Source organism: Schistocerca cancellata, chromosome 1 (genome assembly GCF_023864275.1).
Source record: "Schistocerca cancellata isolate TAMUIC-IGC-003103 chromosome 1, iqSchCanc2.1, whole genome shotgun sequence".
Taxonomy (NCBI): Eukaryota; Metazoa; Arthropoda; class Insecta; order Orthoptera; family Acrididae; genus Schistocerca; species Schistocerca cancellata.
The window spans coordinates 987,600,678-987,620,092 of NC_064626.1; the positions used below are offsets into that span (position 1 = coordinate 987,600,678).

At 40.0% G+C, this 19,415-nt stretch overlaps 1 protein-coding gene across 3 annotated transcripts in view; it reads left to right on the forward strand.

Moving 5' to 3' along the window:
* LOC126088571 (TBC1 domain family member 13) overlaps positions 1-19,415 on the forward strand; it is a 237,825-nt gene that overhangs the window by 132,943 nt on the left and 85,467 nt on the right. For all 3 annotated transcript variants that reach the window (XR_007519971.1, XM_049906764.1, XM_049906776.1), the window contains exons 8-9: positions 17,426-17,548; positions 17,634-17,691. Coding sequence is in view for 2 of the 3 variants with exons in the window: in XM_049906764.1 (XP_049762721.1) it covers positions 17,426-17,548; positions 17,634-17,691 (181 nt within the window). In the remaining variant the exon portion in view is untranslated. The remainder of the gene's footprint in view (positions 1-17,425; positions 17,549-17,633; positions 17,692-19,415) is intronic.

Sequence of the window (19,415 nt, forward strand, 5' to 3'; positions counted from 1 at the left end):
GGATATAGTGAAGGAGGAGACCGGTAGAACCAGACATGAAGATGAACAAATAGCATTAAGAGTAAATGATACATTGGTGACAGATGTGTATAGTGTTGCAGAACTTTTTAACAAACATTTTATAACTGTTACTGAAAAGATGGGGTTGTCAGGTTCAGTAGATGCTGCTATGGATTACCTTAGACCAGACATTTCAAGTAACTTCCATAATATGAATTTGACCCTCACTACCCCAACACAAATAATGTCCATCATAAAATCTTTAAAATCAAAAACATCTAGTGGGTATGATGAAATATCAACAAAGTTAATTAAAGAATGTGATTCTAAGCTAAGTAACATATTAAGCTATCTGTGTAACCAGTCGTTTATCAGTGGAATATTTCCTGAATGGCTGAAATATGCTGAAGTTAAACCACTGTTTAAGAAGGGAGATAAAGAAATAGCATCAAATTTCCGTCCAATTTCACTGTTGCCAGCATTCTCAAAAATTTTCGAAAAAGTAATGTACTTTATAACCATCTTATCTCAAATAACATACTGTCAAAGTCACAGTTTGGATTTCTAAAAGGTTCTGATATTGAGAAGGCTATCTACACTTACAGTGAAAATGTACTTAATTCATTAGACAAAAAATTGCAGGCAACCGGTATATTTTGTGATCTGTCAAAGGCATTTGACTGTGTAAATCACAATATCCTTTTAAGTAAACTAGAATATTATAGTGTAACAGGAAATGCTGCAAAATGGTTCAAATCTTATATCTCTGGCAGGAAACAAAGGGTGTTATTAGGAAAGAGACATGTATCAAGCTATCAGGCATCATCCAACTGGGAACTAATTATATGTGGGGTCCCACAAGGTTCCATTTTGGGGCCCTTACTTTTTCTTGTGGATATCAATGACCTTTCATCAGTAACATTACCAGATGCCAAGTTTGTTTTGTTTGCTGATGATACAAACATTGCAATAAATAGCAAATCAAGTGTAGTCTTAGAAAGATCAGCCAATAAAATATTTGTGGACATTAATCACTGGTTCCTAGCTAATTCTTTGTCACTAAACTTTGAAAAAACACACTACATGCAGTTCAGAACTTGTAAGGGGTGTCCCAAGAGTATATGTCCAACATACGATGACAAGAAGATATCTACATCTACATCTACATCCATACTCCGCAATCCACCTGACGGTGTGTGGCGGAGGGTACCTTCAGTACCTCTATCGGTTCTCCCTTCTATTCCAGTCTCGTATTGTTCGTGGAAAGAAGGATTGTCGGTATGCCTCTGTGTGGGCTCTAATCTCTCTGATTTTATCCTCATGGTCTCTTCGCGAGATATACGTAGGAGGGAGCAATATACTGCTTGACTCTTCGGTGGAGGTATGTTCTCGAAACTTTGACAAAAGCCCGTACCGAGCTACTGAGCGTCTCTCCTGCAGAGTCTTCCACTGGAGTTTATCTATCATCTCCGTAACGCTTTCGCGATTACCAAATGATCCTGTAACGAAGCGCGCCGCTCTCCGTTGGATCCTCTCTATGTCTTGTATCAACCCTATCTGGTACGGATCCCACACTGCTGAGCAGTATTCAAGCAGTGGGCGAACAAGCATACTGTAACCTACTTCCTTTGTTTTCGGATTGCATTTCCTTAGGATTCTTCCAATGAATCTCAGTCTGGCATCCGCTTTACCGACAATCAACATTATATGATCATTCCATTTTAAATCACTCCTAATGCGTACTCCCAGATAATTTATGGTATTAACTGCTTCCAGTTGCTGACCTGCTATTTTGTAGCTAAATGATAAAGGATCTATCTTTCTGTGTATTCGCAGCACATTACACTTGTCTACATTGAGATTCAGTTGCCATTCCCTGCGCCATGCGTCAATTCGCTGCAGATCCTCCTGCATTTCAGTACAATTTTCCATTGTTACAACCTCTCGATACACCACAGCATCATCTGCAAAAAGCCTCAGTGAACTTCCGATGTCATCCACCAGGTCATTTATGTATATTGTGAATAGCAACGGTCCTATGACACTCCCCTGCGGCACACCTGAAATTACTCTTACTTCGGAAGACTTCTCTCCATTGAGAATAACATGCTGCGTCCTGTTATCTAGGAACTCCTCAATCCAATCACACAATTGGTCTGATAGTCCATATGCTCTTACTTTGTTCAATAAACGACTGTGGGGAACTGTATCGAACGCCTTGCGGAAGTCAAGAAACACGGCATCTACCTGTGAACCCCTGTCTATGGCCCTCTGAGTCTCGTGGACGAATAGCGCGAGCTGGGTTTCACATGACCGTCTTTTTCGAAACCCATGCTGATTCCTACAGAGTAGATTTCTAGTCTCCAGAAAAGTCATTATACTCGAACACAATACGTGTTCCAAAATTCTACAACTGATCGACGTTAGAGATATAGGTCTATAGTTCTGCACATCTGTTCGACGTCCCTTCTTGAAAATGGGGATGACCTGTGCCCTTTTCCAATCCTTTGGAACGCTACGCTCTTCTAGAGACCTACGGTACACCGCTGCAAGAAGGGGGGCAAGTTCCTTCGCGTACTCTGTGTAAAATTGAACTGGTATCCCATCAGGTCCAGAGGCCTTTCCTCTTTTGAGCGATTTTAATTGTTTCTCTATCCCTCTGTCGTCTATTTCGATATCTACCATTTTGTCATCTGTGCGACAATCTAGAGAAGGAACTACAGTGCAATCTTCCTCTGTGAAACAACTTTGGAAAAAGACATTTAGTATTTCGGCCTTTAGTCTGTCATCCTCTGTTTCAGTACCATTTTGGTCACAGAGTGTCTGGACATTTTGTTTTGATCCACCTACCGCTTTGACATAAGACCAAAATTTCTTAGGATTTTCTGCCAAGTCAGTACATAGAACTTTACTTTCGAATTCATTGAACGCCTCTCGCATAGCTCTCTTCACACTACATTTCGCTTCGCGTAATTTTTGTTTGTCTGCAAGGCTTTGGCTATGTTTATGTTTGCTGTGAAGTTCCCTTTGCTTCCGCAGCAGTTTTCTAACTCGGTTGTTGAACCACGGTGGCTCTTTTCCATCTCTTACGATCTTGCTTGGCACATTCTCATCTAACGCATATTGTACGATGGTTTTGAACTTTGTCCACTGATCCTCAACACTATCAGTACTTGAGACAAAACTTTTGTGTTGAGCCAACAGGTACTCTGAAATCTGCTTTTTGTCACTTTTTCTAAACAGAAAAATCTTCCTACCCTTTTTAATATTCCTATTTACGGCTGAAATCATCGATGCCGTAACCGCTTTATGATCACTGATTCCCTGTTCTGCGTTAACTTTTTCAAATAGTTCGGGTCTGTTTGTCACCAGAAGGTCTAATATGTTATCGCCACGAGTCGGTTCTCTGTTTAACTGCTCAAGGTAGTTTTCAGATAAAGCACTTAAAAAAATTTCACTGGATTCTTTGTCCCTGCCACCCGTTATGAACGTCTGAGTCTCCCAGTCTATATCCGGCAAATTAAAATCTCCACCCAGAACTATAACATGGTGGGGAAATCTACTCGAAATATTTTCCAAATTATCCTTCAGGTGCTCAGCCACAACAGCTGCTGAGCCAGGGGGCCTATAGAGACATCCAATTACCATGTCTGAGCCTGCTTTAACCGCGACCTTCACCCAAATCATTTCACATTTCGGATCTCCGTCAATTTCCTTCGATACTATTGCACTTCTTACCGCTATAAACACGCCTCCCCCTTCACTGTTCAGCCTGTCTCTGCGGTATACATTCCAATCTGAGTTTAGGATTTCTTTACTGTTTACGTCTGGTTTCAGCCAACTTTCTGTCCCTAGTACTATATGGGCGTTGTGATCGTTTATTAATGAGAGCAGTTCTGGGACCTTTCTATAGACGCTCCTGCAGTTTACTATTAGCACATTAATATTGTTATTCCCTGTTGCATTTTGCCTACTCCTATCTTGCCGCGTCTCAGGAGGCACCTCATCGGGCCTAGGGAGGGGATTCTCTAACCTAAAAAACCCCCATGTGCACTCCACATGTACTCCGCTACCCTTGTAGCCGCTTCCGGCGTGTAGTGCACGCCTGACCTATTCAGGGGGACCCTACATTTCTCCACCCGATAGCGGAGGTCGAGAAATTTGCACCCCAGATCTCTGCAGAATCGTCTGAGCCTCTGGTTTAAGCCTTCCACTCGGCTCCAAACCAGAGGACCGCGATCGGTTCTGGGAACGATACTACAAACAGTTAGCTCTGATTCCACCCCGCGAGCGAGGCTTTCCGCCTTCACCAATTCCGCCAACCGCCTGTACGAACTGAGGATGACCTCTGAACCCAGACGGCAGGAGTGCCGACATGAGCAACAATTTGCAGTCGGGTGCACCCAGTGCTCTCTATCGCCGCCGGTAGGGCCTCCTCCACATCTCGGATGAGACCCCCCGGCAAGCAGACAGAGTGAACACTGGCCTTCTTCCCCGACCTTCTCGCTATTTCCCTAAGGGGCTCCATCACCCGCCTAATGTTGGAGCTCCCAATAACTAATAAACCCCTCCCCCCGTGTGCCTGCTCGGACCTTGCTGAAGGAGCAGCCACATGTCCCCTCACAGGCAAAGTGGGCGATGCCACACGGCCAGCCTCCACATTGACCTTCCGCCTCGTGCGCCGCGAACGCCGCTGAACCCGCCACTCCCCTTGGGGAGAGGGTGGCCCAACCGCGCCCGGTACCCGCGAAGATGTCTCGACAGCAGGGACAGTGGGTGAAGCATGTAACACCTGGGGTGTACCTTGCGACGCACCAGACTCCCCACTGCCGCTACACTCCGAGGCAGCAGCCTGAAGACGGCTGACCGCGGCCATCAACACGCTCAGCTGTTCGCGAACATTGGCCAGCTCCTCCTGCGTCCGTACACAGCAGTCACACAGCCTATCCATCCTAAGGAAACAATTTACTGAAGAGAGTTAATCAACCTTTAACTAGACTGCTAATTCACTAAAGGCGGCTGCTTATTCACTAAACTGTGGTTGCTAGCCACTTCTTGTAGAAAACAATGAAAATAGCACTACCTGTCTCTGGACTGTATTGAAAACAAACTCTAGCACTACTGGCACTATGGTTGACTACAGGGACTCTCTCTTACTGTATTCAAAACAAACACGAAATCTATGGAACACTATTAAGAGCACTCGAAAAATAAAGCTTCCTAAAAGCAAATACACACGGAAGAAGAAGTGACAAGTAAGAAAAATACAGTTAATACTTAAATTAAGGTAGCTCGCTGCACAGCAGACGTGAAGCAGGCAGCAGTTACGACGACACTGACACTACTGGCACTATGGCTGACTAAAGGGATTCTCTCTGACTGTATTCAAAACAAACACGAAATCTATGGAACACTATTAAGAGCACTCGAAAATTAAAGCTTCCTAAAAGCAAATACACACGGAAGAAGAAGTGACAAGTAAGAAAAATACAGTTAATACTTAAATTAAGGTAGCTCGCTGCACAGCAGACGTGAAGCAGGCGGCAGTTACGACGACAGTGTTAAATTCTTGGGATTACAGCTTGATAATAAATTCAACTGGGAGGAGCACACCACAGAACTGCTGAAGCGTCTTAACAAATCTCTGTTTGCAATGCGAATTTTGTCAGACATAGGGGATATAAAAATGAAAAAGCTGGCATACTATGCTTACTTTCATTCCATAATGTCATATGGGATTATTTTTTGGGGTAATTCATCAAGCCAAGCTAAAGTTTTCCGGGCACAAAAACGTGCAGTAAGAATTATATGTGGTGTGAACTCAAGAACATCCTGCAGAAGCCTGTTTAGGGAACTAGGGATACTAACTACAGCTTCCCAATATATTTATTCCTTAATGAAATTTGTCATTAAAAATATATCATTTTTTCAAACCAACAGCTCAATTCATGGAATCAATACTAGAAATAAGAATAATCTTCACAAGGATTTAAAGTCACTTAGTCTTGTACAAAAAGGTGTGCATTATTCAGGAACACACATTTTCAATAACTTGCCAGCAGCCATAAAAAGCTTAACAACCAATGAAATTCAGTTTAAGAGAAGCCTAAAGGATTTATTGGTGGCCGACTGTGTGTAAGTATAATCTAACTTCTTCACCATTTCAGTGCAGTAATGTGTTCATTGTAAATAAGTATTACAGTAGTTGTATTACATGTTTATTACCTTATAAATAAATGAAAAACTTTTTTATTTTAAATTCAGTGCATTAGTATTTGTAAAATGACTCTTAGTGTTCATTAAAAAATGACGATCATTCCACTTGGGACCTGTGGAATGGTACATTAGCTTATTTGTTTTAGTTGTAAATATTTGTCATGTATTGTTGTTTTTCTGACATGTTCCACATCCTGGAGGACCTCCTCACTACGGATCAATTGGAATGAAAGTAAATCTAATCTAAAAATGAACCCTATGCCAGGCACTTAAATGTGATTTGCAGAGTATCGATGTAGGTGTAGGTGTGTGTGTCTTATAATTTGGTCGATATAATCTTCAGGAACACACACACACACACACACACACACACACACACACACACACACACACCATTGATCAGATTTTTCATGTTTCCTATGAAAAAAAAAAGCCTTTGTCCTCCTGATACCATTTACTTACATTTCCACCTTCATCTTGCTGAAGGTGTTGTATGACTTTACTCCATCTGCGATCTTGCTGTTGTATAATTTTCATTTGCCTGTAAAACTTGTGGTAACCAGACTGTTGTGTTGTACCTTGCATTAATAACGTTCTGAGTTCTGCACCTTGCTCTGTTAACACACCAAATTCCTCTGAACCTTGTGGTAGCCTAGACAAGGCATCTGCAGTAACATTCAGACTTCCTTTAATATAAATGATTTCGAAGTTGAATTCCTGTAAATATAGACATCACCTACCTAATCTATGGTGCAATAGTTTACATGTTAAAAGAAATGGTCATAGTAAACTTTGGTATTCTTGCCCCACAAAAAAATATTCAAAGTTTTTAAATGTCCATATTACTGCTAAACTTTCCAGTTCTGACACAGAGTAATACCTTTCCGCTTCTGATAATGCGTGACTAGCAAAACTTACGACCTTGGGTACTTCCTTACCTTCTTCCTCTCGCATCTGGAATAAGCATGCCCTCAGCCCTTGAGATGAGGCATCTGTGCATAGACAAAAATCCTTGGACATATCAGGGTGGCTAAGAATTTTTGCATTGACTAATGCTTGCTTAATGTTATTAAAGTCCTCTTGACACTTAGCATCCCATAACCAAAGCCTATTTTTTCATAACAAGTTGAGCAATGCATCACTGTTCATTATTGTTGTGGTACGAATTTACGAAAAACAAAGCTAGTCCTTAAAAGGCTTTTAGTTGTTTTTTATTCCTTGGAACTGGCCAGTTGTGAGTGGCATCAAGTTTTTTCGGATCAGGTAATATACCTTGTTCTGACACAACGTGTCCTAAAAATTTGACTTGATCCTTACCAAAACTAGACTTTTTTAAATTGGCTGTTACTCCGTAATCTGCAAATCATTGAAGCAACTGTTCAATGAGCCTAATATGTTCTAGCCAAGTGGGTGTGGCTATTAGCAGGTCGCCTATATAGACAGTGACTTTGCTAAGCAATTCTGGTCCTAAAACCTTGTCCAGTGCAGATATAAACACTCCAGCGCTAATGTTCAGTCCAGAAGGTATAACACGGAATTCGTAACTTCTGCCGCCACAAACAAATGCAGTATATTTTTTACTTTGTTCGTGGAGCTTTATTTGCCAGTAGGACATCTTGAGATCGAGTATAGTGAAATATTTTGTATTGTAAAACTTTAGATGCTGTTTGTCCAAGTTGTCTGGCCTTATGCATACGGGTACTATAATCTTATTGATACCTCTAGCATCGAGAACCAATCTTACAGAATCATCTGGTTTGCTTACTGGTAATATTGGTCTACAATAGGGTGAATATGAAGGTTGTATAATTCCCCATTTAATCATATGATTGATCTCTTCCCTTACTGCCTCTCATTTTGCCCATAGAAAAGGGCTATATTACACACAAAGTGGTTCATGTGGATAGACTTCAAATTCATATTCATAGTCTTTGATTACTCCTGGCTTCTTGCTGAAAACATTGGCGTATTTAAATAACAAGTTAAAAAGTTCTTGTCTTTGGATATCATTTAGTGCCTGTGATTCACTTAGTTTCTGCTCTACCATTTTGTAACTAACCTCAGTGTTCGCTTCTTGTTCGGTATCAAATTTGTTTGTGAAACACACAGCTGGAAAGGAATATTGTACTATTACATTTGACTCTGGTTTGTTTTTGTTACTTTCATCTGGTTTTTTGACTAAAGCAATAGGAAAGAGCTGATCCTTCACATGAAAGTGGCATTTACCATTACCTATGTCAATCTGTGGTTTGTACATTCTAAATGTGTCTATGCCAATAAGACAATCAACTATAAGTTTGTCAATTATAAGAAAGTTGCATTTCACCATAAAATGTTCAGTTTGTACTGGAATAAGTGCCTGATGTTTAACCAAAAAAAAAAAAAAATGCATTTGACATTAGGTTGTTAGTTGAACCCATATCTTATATTAACTGTGTGTTGTTAATGTTAAATATTTTCACCTTAATGATTGCTTGTACTTATTCTTCATTCTGTTATATCTAACTCATATATATCTAACTCTACTATATCTAACTCATGCTGATACAGATCATCCTTGATGTCGTCTCATTTGTCAAATCTTATGGAACGTGTAGTTCTGCCTTGCCCCCACTCCCTGAGAGGTCAATAGCCTGGGGCTTAACTACGACCAGTTGGTGTTTTCTGACGGCATAGTGTGACTTATTTCATTACCTGGAGAAATTTCAGTGAGTTGCACTGTGTGTATACTTCGCCGAGTAGTGTCGTTAGCTGCTGTGCAGTTATTTTGCTGCCCAAAGGTTGGCTGCCTGCTGCGGCTGACAGTTTCTATTCATATTCGGCATTGGGGCTTGTGATGGTGAACTGTAATTCACTTGTGCGTTGAAGTTACCTCTGTTGTTTTGGAAATTTCTTTTAAATCATTTGTTTTTTCCATTCCTGTTACAGTACTCATTTCCACTGGGTATATAACTTGGCTTTTGTGTGTACCAACCTTGCTGTGAGTTTAAATCACGTTTTACTGACTTATTTACAGAGTTTTGTTGTTGTTGTTGTTGTTGTTGTTTTTGTTTTTGTTCCTGACCTTCTGTTGCTCTTTGTGAACAGGTCTTTCCTCATAGATTAAGTTGATAGAATCGACCACTGACAGAAAATATTCAGTGTCGTGCTCAGGTATTGCAACTAATTTTTCCCTAGTGTGCAATGGTAAACAACTTTTCAAAATTTTTAACACGTCTACCTGTGATATTGGGTTTGTCCAGTAGCGTGTCTTGTTCAGGTATTTTTCAAAGTAACCATGTAGACTACCATATTTGCCATTGAATGGTGCAGGGTTGAAAGCCTCACGTCTGAGTCTTTCTTGTATTCCCTCAGACCAGCATTGGTTGAGGAAAGCTCATTCAAATTGGATATAAGTGCTGCAATGCTCAGCCACTTCAGTTGCTCATAAGAGCACATCACCTTGCGTATATCCCATGACAAATCTCATTTTCTGTGCTTCCGTCCAGTTGCATGGAAATACATGATGAAAAACTCTAATAAATACTACAGAATTCATTTTTTTACCTTCAGTAATAAATGTAGGAAATTGTCGATGTTGCAGCAAACCTTTGTCTGCAAAAATAGTTGATAGACTCACGGCATTTTTGACCATTATTTACGTTGTTATTGTAGTTACCTGTAATTCCGGCTGGTAGTTGTTTAGGTATTGGAGTTGTGGTTACGTTTACATTTTGAAATCTGCAACTGTCACTGGTACCTGCTGTGAGTCTAGTGACAATTTGTGAATAGATACCAACAGGTTGCGGTTTGTTCACTGTAGCATGTGTTATTTACATACGTATTTCGAGATCCAGTAATATTTTCTTCGAAACGATTGCAGATCCTATTTTCCATGGCTTTTAGGTTAATGTTTACCTTGTTCATGATTTTATTTTCTTTTTCCTGAATATTATTTTCTATTACATCTGTGTGTAACACAATCGCGTACTAACTTCTCTGCAATGGTGTTACCCTTATGTTAAGGCAAAAATTATCAGAAGTTGAGTGGGACAGAGTATATAATTGTAATAACAACGGTAATGCTTTTAACTTATTCATGAACATACTAACAAGCTTAGTTCAAAACTGTAGCCCACAAATAATCAAAAAGATGAAAACAGATGGTGCACCAAATAGAAAAAAGAAGCACAACTGGTTCACTCCTGAACTGCATGACCTGAGAAACACACTTATTGCCCTACATAAAATGGCTAAAACTGGTAACCTAGAATCGAAGCAGAGGTATAAAGAAGCCAGGAAAAATTATAGAACTGAAATACAGATGGCAAAGCAGAGAGCCAATGATGCTTTCATTGAAAACTCCAGCAACAAATGCAAAGCAGCCTGGCAGGTAATAAACGAAATAGCAGGGAAGCATAAAAACAGACAAGAAATTCCAATAGTGCCAGGAAAATTAAATGAATTTTTTGTTAACAGTACTAAGTTGGAAGCTACTGCTACCTCTGCGCCAGATGATGCAACTTCTGAAAGTTTTACCCACAACATTCCTGACCTAAATAACTTATCCTTTAAATGGAAACAGGTGTCCTGCCAAACTGTATACAAAGTCGTCACAAACCTACATGGCTCATACAGTGAAGATCTCTATGGCATCTCCAACACCATCTTGAAACAAATAATTGACATTATTGTTGCCCCTCTTACCTTTCTGATCAATAGTACTTTTACAGCTGGAAAATTTCCTGAGGTCCTGAAGGCTACTATTGTTATCCCAATCTATAAAAAAGGAGAAAAAAACAAACCTGAAAGTTACCGTCCAATATCCCTCATACCTATATTATCCAAGATAATAGAATGCTGCATTAAAACACAACTTTGCAACTACTTTGCTGAACAAAATCTTTTTTCCTCCTCGCTCTTTGGTTTTAGGCCAGGATTGTCTACAATAAATGCAGTAGAAACTCTTGTGACAGACATACTTGATGGCTTCGAGAACAATTCCATCACTTGTGCTGTACTACTAGATCTGAGTAAAGCATTTGATACTGTATCCCATGAAATACTAATAAATAAACTAGAGAGCTATGGTGTAAAAAATAACGAACTGGCATTAATCAGATCATATCTGACAAACAGAACTCAGGTAGTTATAGTAAATAGCCAGCAATCAAATGCCGTACCAGTTGTAAGAGGCGTGCCACAAGGCTCAGTGCTTGGACCTTTTCTCTTCCTGGTATACATGAATGACTTGCCTACTTTCATGCTTCACAAGTCAATAATATATGCTGACGACACAACCCTGATTACCTCAGATAACAAATTGGAGGAAGTGAAGAAACAAACAAAAGCAATGCTTGAAAAGTCTGCCATATGGCTCCACAGTAACAAGCTGATACTCAACAGTAGCAAGACAGAAACTATGTATTTCTTCTTGCACAATCTACAGGAAAAATTAAATGAGTCTGACTCTGTAAGACTTCTAGGAATCCACCTGGACCCGAAATTAACATGGAACACCCACACGGAACTGTTATGTACCAGACTTTCTAGAGTAGTCTTTTTGTTAAGGAAACTAAAAACATTAGTCAGCAGAAAACAACTTTTATCGTCTTATTATGCGTTCTTTGAATCTCACTTACAGTACGGAATAAAATTATGCGGCAACTCGACTGGTGCTCAGACAGTGTTCATGTGGCAGAAGAAAGCAATTAGAGCAATTACAGGTATTAAAAGCCAAGAATCATGTCGAAAGCACTTTAAGGAACTTAACATCTTAACATTACCTTCTCTGTATATAAAAGCGTGTCTTCTTTCCATAAAAAAACAAATACATACCTTAACATCCAGAACAGATGTTCATTCACAGGATATCAGATATAAAAACAATCTTAATGTAGACTTTACTAGGCTATCTAAGGTCCAAAGTAGCTTTCAGCAAACAGGATTAAAATTATATAACAAGTTACCACAATCACTGAAAGACCTACAAGGAGATGCCTTCAAGAAGCAGCTGCACAAATTGTTAGGAAGTGGAATGTAGTAGAGAGTAACTATGATGTTATGGAATTATAATGTAGAGAATAACTCTTTATCCTCATGTAATGTAATCTGAATGTACATAGTTTCCCAATTTTAGATTCACTATCAAATGTAATGTCAAAACTGTCTATTTCAACAAATGTTGGCTAATGACAAGTAATAAATAAATAAATAAATAAATAAATAAATGTAGCGTACCTGCTTCAGCTTGACTAATGATATCACTCAGATTATTGTTAATCTTTTCTCTCTCTCCTTATTAGCACATGCTGAGTCAACTTCTAATGTTGCTACTCTTAAAGTAAGCTCTTCACCTTCATAGACTTTATTTAGCTTGTTAATGACAGTGGTTACCTTTTTTACTGTCGAAACCAACTGGTTTTGTGTGGCTTTAATGTTTGTGTTTACATCTGTGATTTTCTTTCTTTGCTGCTCTGCTAGATCGTGATGATCATTAAAAGAATCTACCTTCTGTTGTAACTCCTTAATGTTACTCTTAACTTCAGAAAGTATTTCATGCTTTACCTTGTTTTCATATCATTCAATTTTTTGTCAATTTCAGTGCGAAAATATTTGGCTAAGTCATAAAGTTTCTGTGAGACTGTGTCTTGCAAATTCTTGAATATTTGTTTTTGTTCTTGCTTTATTGCATTTAGGTCTTGTGTAACAGTATTTTGTTGCTGTTTTACCATTTTCATATCTTGTGTCAAATTACTGAAATTGGTGTTCATATTGTGTTTTATATCATCAAAGTTTGCATTTATGTTAGATAGTAGCTGCCATAGCAGTGCTCCAGTTGTACTACTGTGGTTGCTGTCTGCTATACTTCTCAAGTTAATGTTTGTGTTGGGACCAAGTGGTGTTTTTAACGTGTTGTCAAGATTCCTATTTAGATTGCTCTCCGGCATTTCATTCATGAACAGTATGTCGCTCTGGGAGATGCATGACATTCCCTCATTTCAAGCTTTCGCAACCCACGGATGCTTCATCAGGAAAGGGGGAAGGAGAGGGAAAGACGAAAGGATGTGGGTTTTAAGGGAGAGGGTAAGGAGTCATTCCAATCCCGGGAGCAGAAAGACTTACCTTAGAGGAAAAAAAAGGACAGGTATACACTCGTACACACACACATATCCATCCACACATATACAGACACAAGCAGACATTTGTAAAGGCAAAGAGTTTGGGCAGAGATGTCAGTCGAGGCGGAAGTACAGAGGCAAAGATGTTGTTGAATGACAGGTGAGGTATGAGTGGCGGCAACTTGAAATTAGTGGAGGTTGAGGCCTGGTGGGTAACGGGAAGAGAGGATATACTGAAGGGTAAGTTCCCATCTCCGGAGTTCTGACTGGTTGGTGTTAGTGGGAAGTATCCAGATAACCCGGACGGTGTAACACTGTGCCAAGATATGCTGGCCGTGCACCAAGGCATGTTTAGCCACAGGGTGATCCTCATTACCAACAAACACTGTCTGCCTGTGTCCATTCATGCGAATGGACAGTTTGTTGCTGGTCATTGCCACATAGAAAGCTTCACAGTGTAGGCAGGTCAGTTGGTAAATCATGTGGGTGCTTTCACACGTGGCTCTGCCTTTGATTGTGTACACCTTCCGGGTTACAGGACTGGAGTAGATGGTGGTGGAGGGTGCATGGGACAGGTTGTACACCGGGGGCGGTTACAGGGGTAGGAGCCAGAGGGTAGGGAAGGTGGTTTGGGGATTTCATAGGGATGAATCAAGAGGTTACGAAGGTTAGGTGGACGGCGGAAAGACACTCTTGGTGGAGTGGGGAGGATTTCATGAAGGATGGATCTCATTTCAGGACAGGATTTGAGGAAGTCGTATCCCTGCTGGAGAGCCGCATTCAGAGTCTGATCCAGTCCCGGAAAGTACCCTGTCACAAGTGGGGCACTTTTGTGGTTCTTCTGTGGGAGGTTCTGGGTTTGAGAGGATAAGGAAGTGGCTCTGGTTATTTGCTTCTGTACCAGGTCGGGAGGGTAGTTGTGGGATGCGAAAGCTGTTGTCAGGTTGTTGGTGTAATGGTTCAGGGATTCCAGACTGGAGCAGATTCGTTTGCCACAAAGACCTAGGCTCTAGGGAAGGGACCATTTGATATGGAATGGGTGGCAGCTGTCAAAATGGAGGTACTGTTGCTTGTTGGTGGGTTTGATGTGGACGGATATGTGAAGCTGGCCATTGGACAGATGGAGGTCAACGTCAAGGAAAGTAGCATGGGATTTGGAGTAGGACCAGGTGAATCTGATGGAACCAAAGGAGTTGAGGTTGGAGAGGAAATTCTGGAGTTCTTCTTCACTGTGAGTCCAGATCATGAAGGTGTAATCAATAAATCTGTACCAAACTTTGGGTTGGCAGGCCTGGGTAACCAAGAAGGCTTCATCTAAGCGACCCATAAATAGGTTGGTGTACGAGGGGGCCATCCTGGTACCCATGGCTGTTCCCTTTAATTGTTGGTATGTCTGGCCTTCGAAAGTGAAGAAGTTGTGAGTCAGGATGAAGCTGGCTAAGGTAATGAGGAAAGAGGTTTTAGGTAGGATGGCAGGTGATCGGTGTGAAGGGAAATGCTCCATCGTAGCGAGGCCCTGGACGTGCGGAATATTTGTGTATAAGGAAGTGGCATCAATGGTTACATGGATTGATGGTATGAGGAACATTTTTAATGTCCAGAGGTTTAGAGATGAAATAATAATTAATAATAATAATAATCTGTATCTTACACAGTTTCTTGCCACTGACAGGCTGTGCTTGGAAAACAAAGCCTCTCCAATTCTTTGGTCTTGCCACTATCTCTCTGTCACTACTGTGACCCAGTCTTCTCTCTTTTGAATGCTTTCTTCCACCCATTTTACATAGTCACTTGTTCCTTGGCCTTCCCTTAGTCTCTTGCCCTCCACCTTTATCCCGTGGATTTTCCAAGGCATCCTTGTCTCATACATTGTCTTTTTCCAATGTTCGGTATATAACCTTTTAACTTTGCTAGTTGACCTCTTTGCTTCATATCATTGCCCTCACACTTCCCATAAAGCTATCCGCTTGCTGTGTACTTTTGCTTATCTCTCTGTCATTTGTTCCGCTTCTTGCATTACACTCTCCAGTTACTTGAAGCTTTCCCATCTCATGTTTACTGTAGGTCTTTCCTGTTTTCTTGTTGTGACCATCAGATCACACTTTGCTGGTACAGTTCTTTTGTTGTCAGTAAAGTCTGCATTCTTGAAGTGCTGCTTACTTGAACTTGTGTGTGGCTCTGTTGAATGAATTTCCCAAAGGTGAAGGTATCTATTGCATATATTGAGTCCTTTCATGAATATCCCAAAGAGCATGTAAGAGATGCATTACGGAAATGAACTGCAGCTTCTCAACTGCCAGCCAGGAGGCAGCTTTGGTTTGACTGCCAATACTATTCTGACTTGAATATTCAGTCAGATCTTGATAAGATTTCCCAATGGTGCAGAGATTGGCAACTTGCTCTAAATGTTCCAAAATGTAAAATTTTGCACTTCACAAAATGAAAAAATGTAGTGTACTATGACTAAAATTAAACAGTGGAAATTCCAGGATGGAATTTAACAATATTAGGAGAAGGACAGTTGCTACTCACTGTATAGAGGAGATGCTGAGATGCAGATAGGCACAACAAAAAGACTCTCTCATGTGTGTGAGTGTTGCAAGTGTGTGTGAGTGTGTGCATATGTCTGTCTGTCGTTGACTAAGGCCTTAATGGCTGAAAGCTGACTCTTTTTGTTGTGCCTGTCTGCGACTCAGCACATCCACTATATGGTGAGTAGCAACTTTCCTTCTCATAGTATCCTGTGGCTATAATACCAATGAGTCATAATAGTTGGAATCGGCCAACTCATACAAATATCTGGGTGCAACACTTTGTAGGGTTTCGAAATGCAGTGATTGCATAGGTTCACACATGTGTAAAGCAGGTGGTAGATTTCAGTTTATTGACCGAGCTATGTAGCGCAGTGGTTAGCACATTGGACTCGCATTCGGGAGGACAGTGGTTCAAACCTGCATCCAGCCATCCTGAGTTAGGTTTTCCGTGATTTACCTAAATTGCTTCAGGAAGATGCTGGGATGGTTCCTGTGAAAGGGCGTGACCAACTTCCTTCCCCATCCTTCCCTAATCCATGGGACCGATGACATTGCTGTTTGGTCCCCTCCCTCAAACCAACCAACAACAACAAAAACAATTGGTTTATGGGTAGAATACTGTGGAAGTGCAATCAATCTACAAAGAAGATTGATTATGAATCACTCGCGCGACTGATTCTTGAATATTATTGAAGTGTGTGGGACCCATACCAGATGGGACTAACTGGGGATATTGAACATATATGGAGAAGAGAAGCAAGAATGGTCACATGTTTGTTTAATCCATGTGAGAGTGTCACAGAGAGACTGAAGGAACTGAACTGGAAGACTCTTGAAGATAGATGTAAACTATCCCGAAAAGGTCTATTAACAAAATTTCAAGAGTTAGCTTTAAGTGATTAGTGTAGGAATATACTAGGGGTATGTACCACTCACACTGGGTTCATAAGGATAAGATTAGAATAATTACTGTATATACAAAGGCATTCAATCAATCATTCTTCGTGTGATCCACATGTGAATGGAACAGGAAGAAACCCTAATAACTGGTATAGTGGGACTTACCCTCTGCCATGCACCCCACTGTGGTTTGTAGATCGTAGATGTAGATGAAGATGTCTCTTAACACTTATTCTACTTAAATTACACAGTGCAAATAAAAGAAACAATAAGGAAAAGATCTTAAAGACAGGGAGAATACTCTGCCTTTCTCATTCACAGCATGGACATGAAGTACCCTCCACAACTGTTCATTGTCTTATGAAATATGAATAATAATACTTTAATGATACTCCTGCCATCTCATTACTTAAAACAGGAAATTAAATGATTTAGAAACTGGACGTAAGTGTCACAGACTGACCTTCTCTATGTGTTTATTAGCCATCTGTTCGTTTTGTATTGTTGTTATTCCATCCTGGGCTTTCCGGTGTATGATGTTTTATAAATCATATTCTCCAACAGACATTATGTCAGTGATAACTAATCCACATTCATATTACACTTATGTCTCAAAAAGGTTGATCACAGACCATTGAATTTCAGCATTATTATAGCAGGAGCTTCATGTTTCAGGTGGCTGACACTACTTTTGTCTCAAGAATTTCCTTTGCCAGATGTCCTTAGGATTTGGGACTCTCTATTTGCTGATGAGCATCGTTTTGATTTTCTTATCTACATTTGTTGCTCAATGATTATGTAAGTAATTTATTTCAAAGTTATGTGAATAGTACAACTATCCTTTATTTATTTTTACAATGCTTTTTTTTTTATAACTTTCCAGATTACTTCGTGAGGAACTATTGACGGGTGATTTTCCTTCAAATGTGAAATTACTCCAGGTATCCTAGCACTGTAGCTCTCTACATCTATTCACATGAGTTAATTTGTTGCATTAAAGTTTGTATTAGAGTGTGTTTTTTAGATTTGACATGATTCTTTTATCATTTTACATAATTTAAAAATGATTACCACCAGTTTTGTCATTAAATATAGTTCATTTTTTTGGCAGTGAATGACATGGTGCCATTGGGAAAGATATTGAACTTCCAACTGAAGACAAATGTGATTAATCCTGTAGCCTGTTTTAAGTTATTCTATTTTCTGTTTTCTATAGTTTTTCCTCGCACAGTCTAGCTGCATGAGGCTGGTTATTGTTCCATTGAAAAAGACTGCTGAAGCAGTCTACATATGCATCTACACTCTGCAGACTATTGTGAAATGCATGTTTCCCATTGTACTACATATTAGAGTTTCTTCTCAGTTCATTCACGCATGGTAGGTAGAAAGAACAACTGCTTCAGTGGGTCTCAGCAAGCAGTAATTAATCTAATATTGTCTTCCTTAGACTGTAGCATTTTATTAGATTCCTTGCTCAACATCAGTTCTTGAAACTTTAATAACCAGGCATCTGTGGGATAGTCGGCATTTATCTTCAGGAAACTGCATGTTAATAGGATGCATAAAAGAGGATGAGACACATGGTCCTCTACAGACACCTGTTGAGGTGACATGCACAAAACAGAGATAGATAGGAGAGAGGGAGCTTTTGTGTGTGTGTGTGTGTGTGTGTGTGTGTGTGTGTGTGTGTGTGTGTGTGTGTGTGTGTGAGAGAGAGAGAGAGAGAGAGAGAGAGAGAGAGAGAGAGAGAGAGAGAGAGAGGGAGAGAGAGAGAGAGAGAGAGTGGGGAGGTGGAGGTGGAGGTGGAGATATGCACAAGGTTTACATGAAAGATGTGTGGAAAAATACAGGTGAAGAAAAATGCCAGAAAGGGAGTCCACTGAAGGTTAAGGCTGAACCAGTAAGAAAAGTATATACACGGATCAGCAGCAAAGACATAAGTGACTTTGACAAAGGGTAGATAATACATTGTAAGCTTCCTCTGCCATTGTTTACCTCACTTAAAACTTCTTGGTTGAGAGGTCATGGTCAGTAAATAAAACTGTTCCCTGACAAGAACAATCTACATAAAGACCTAAAATCACTTACCTTGGTCCAAAAAGGGGGTCCAGTATTCAGGAACACACCTTTTCAATTAATTGGCAGCAACCATTAAAATTTTGGTTTCAGATAAAGAACAGTTTAAACAGAGTTTGAAAGACATTTTGATGGGCAACTCCTAATCTGTCGATGAATATCTTAACAGAGACTCTTAAACCACCTTAAGTAAAAATGTCTGTTAAATTTCAGTTTTGACAGCACTTGGTCACAACAGCCAAGGTTAGGTATTTTGTGTATGATAAATTTATTAAAAGTGCATAACAGTCTTTCATTCTGACAGTGTATTAATTCTGTAAATATTAGCAATTCCAGTTCACTAATGTATTCACCTATTTTGACTACTCCAGACAGTTGATCACAATACTAACTATTATATTCACATGTTTCTGATGTTATACTTTCTGACATGGTCCACAAACAAGAATCATCTCATTTTTAGGTCTATGGAACAAGAACTGAATCGAATTTAATCTATGGCTGTTTTATCAGTTTTCCCAGGCAGCAATTCCTTTTACATATGGCTAAGCGGATGTTAATACTTCTTTTTGTGATTCGCTGTATACTT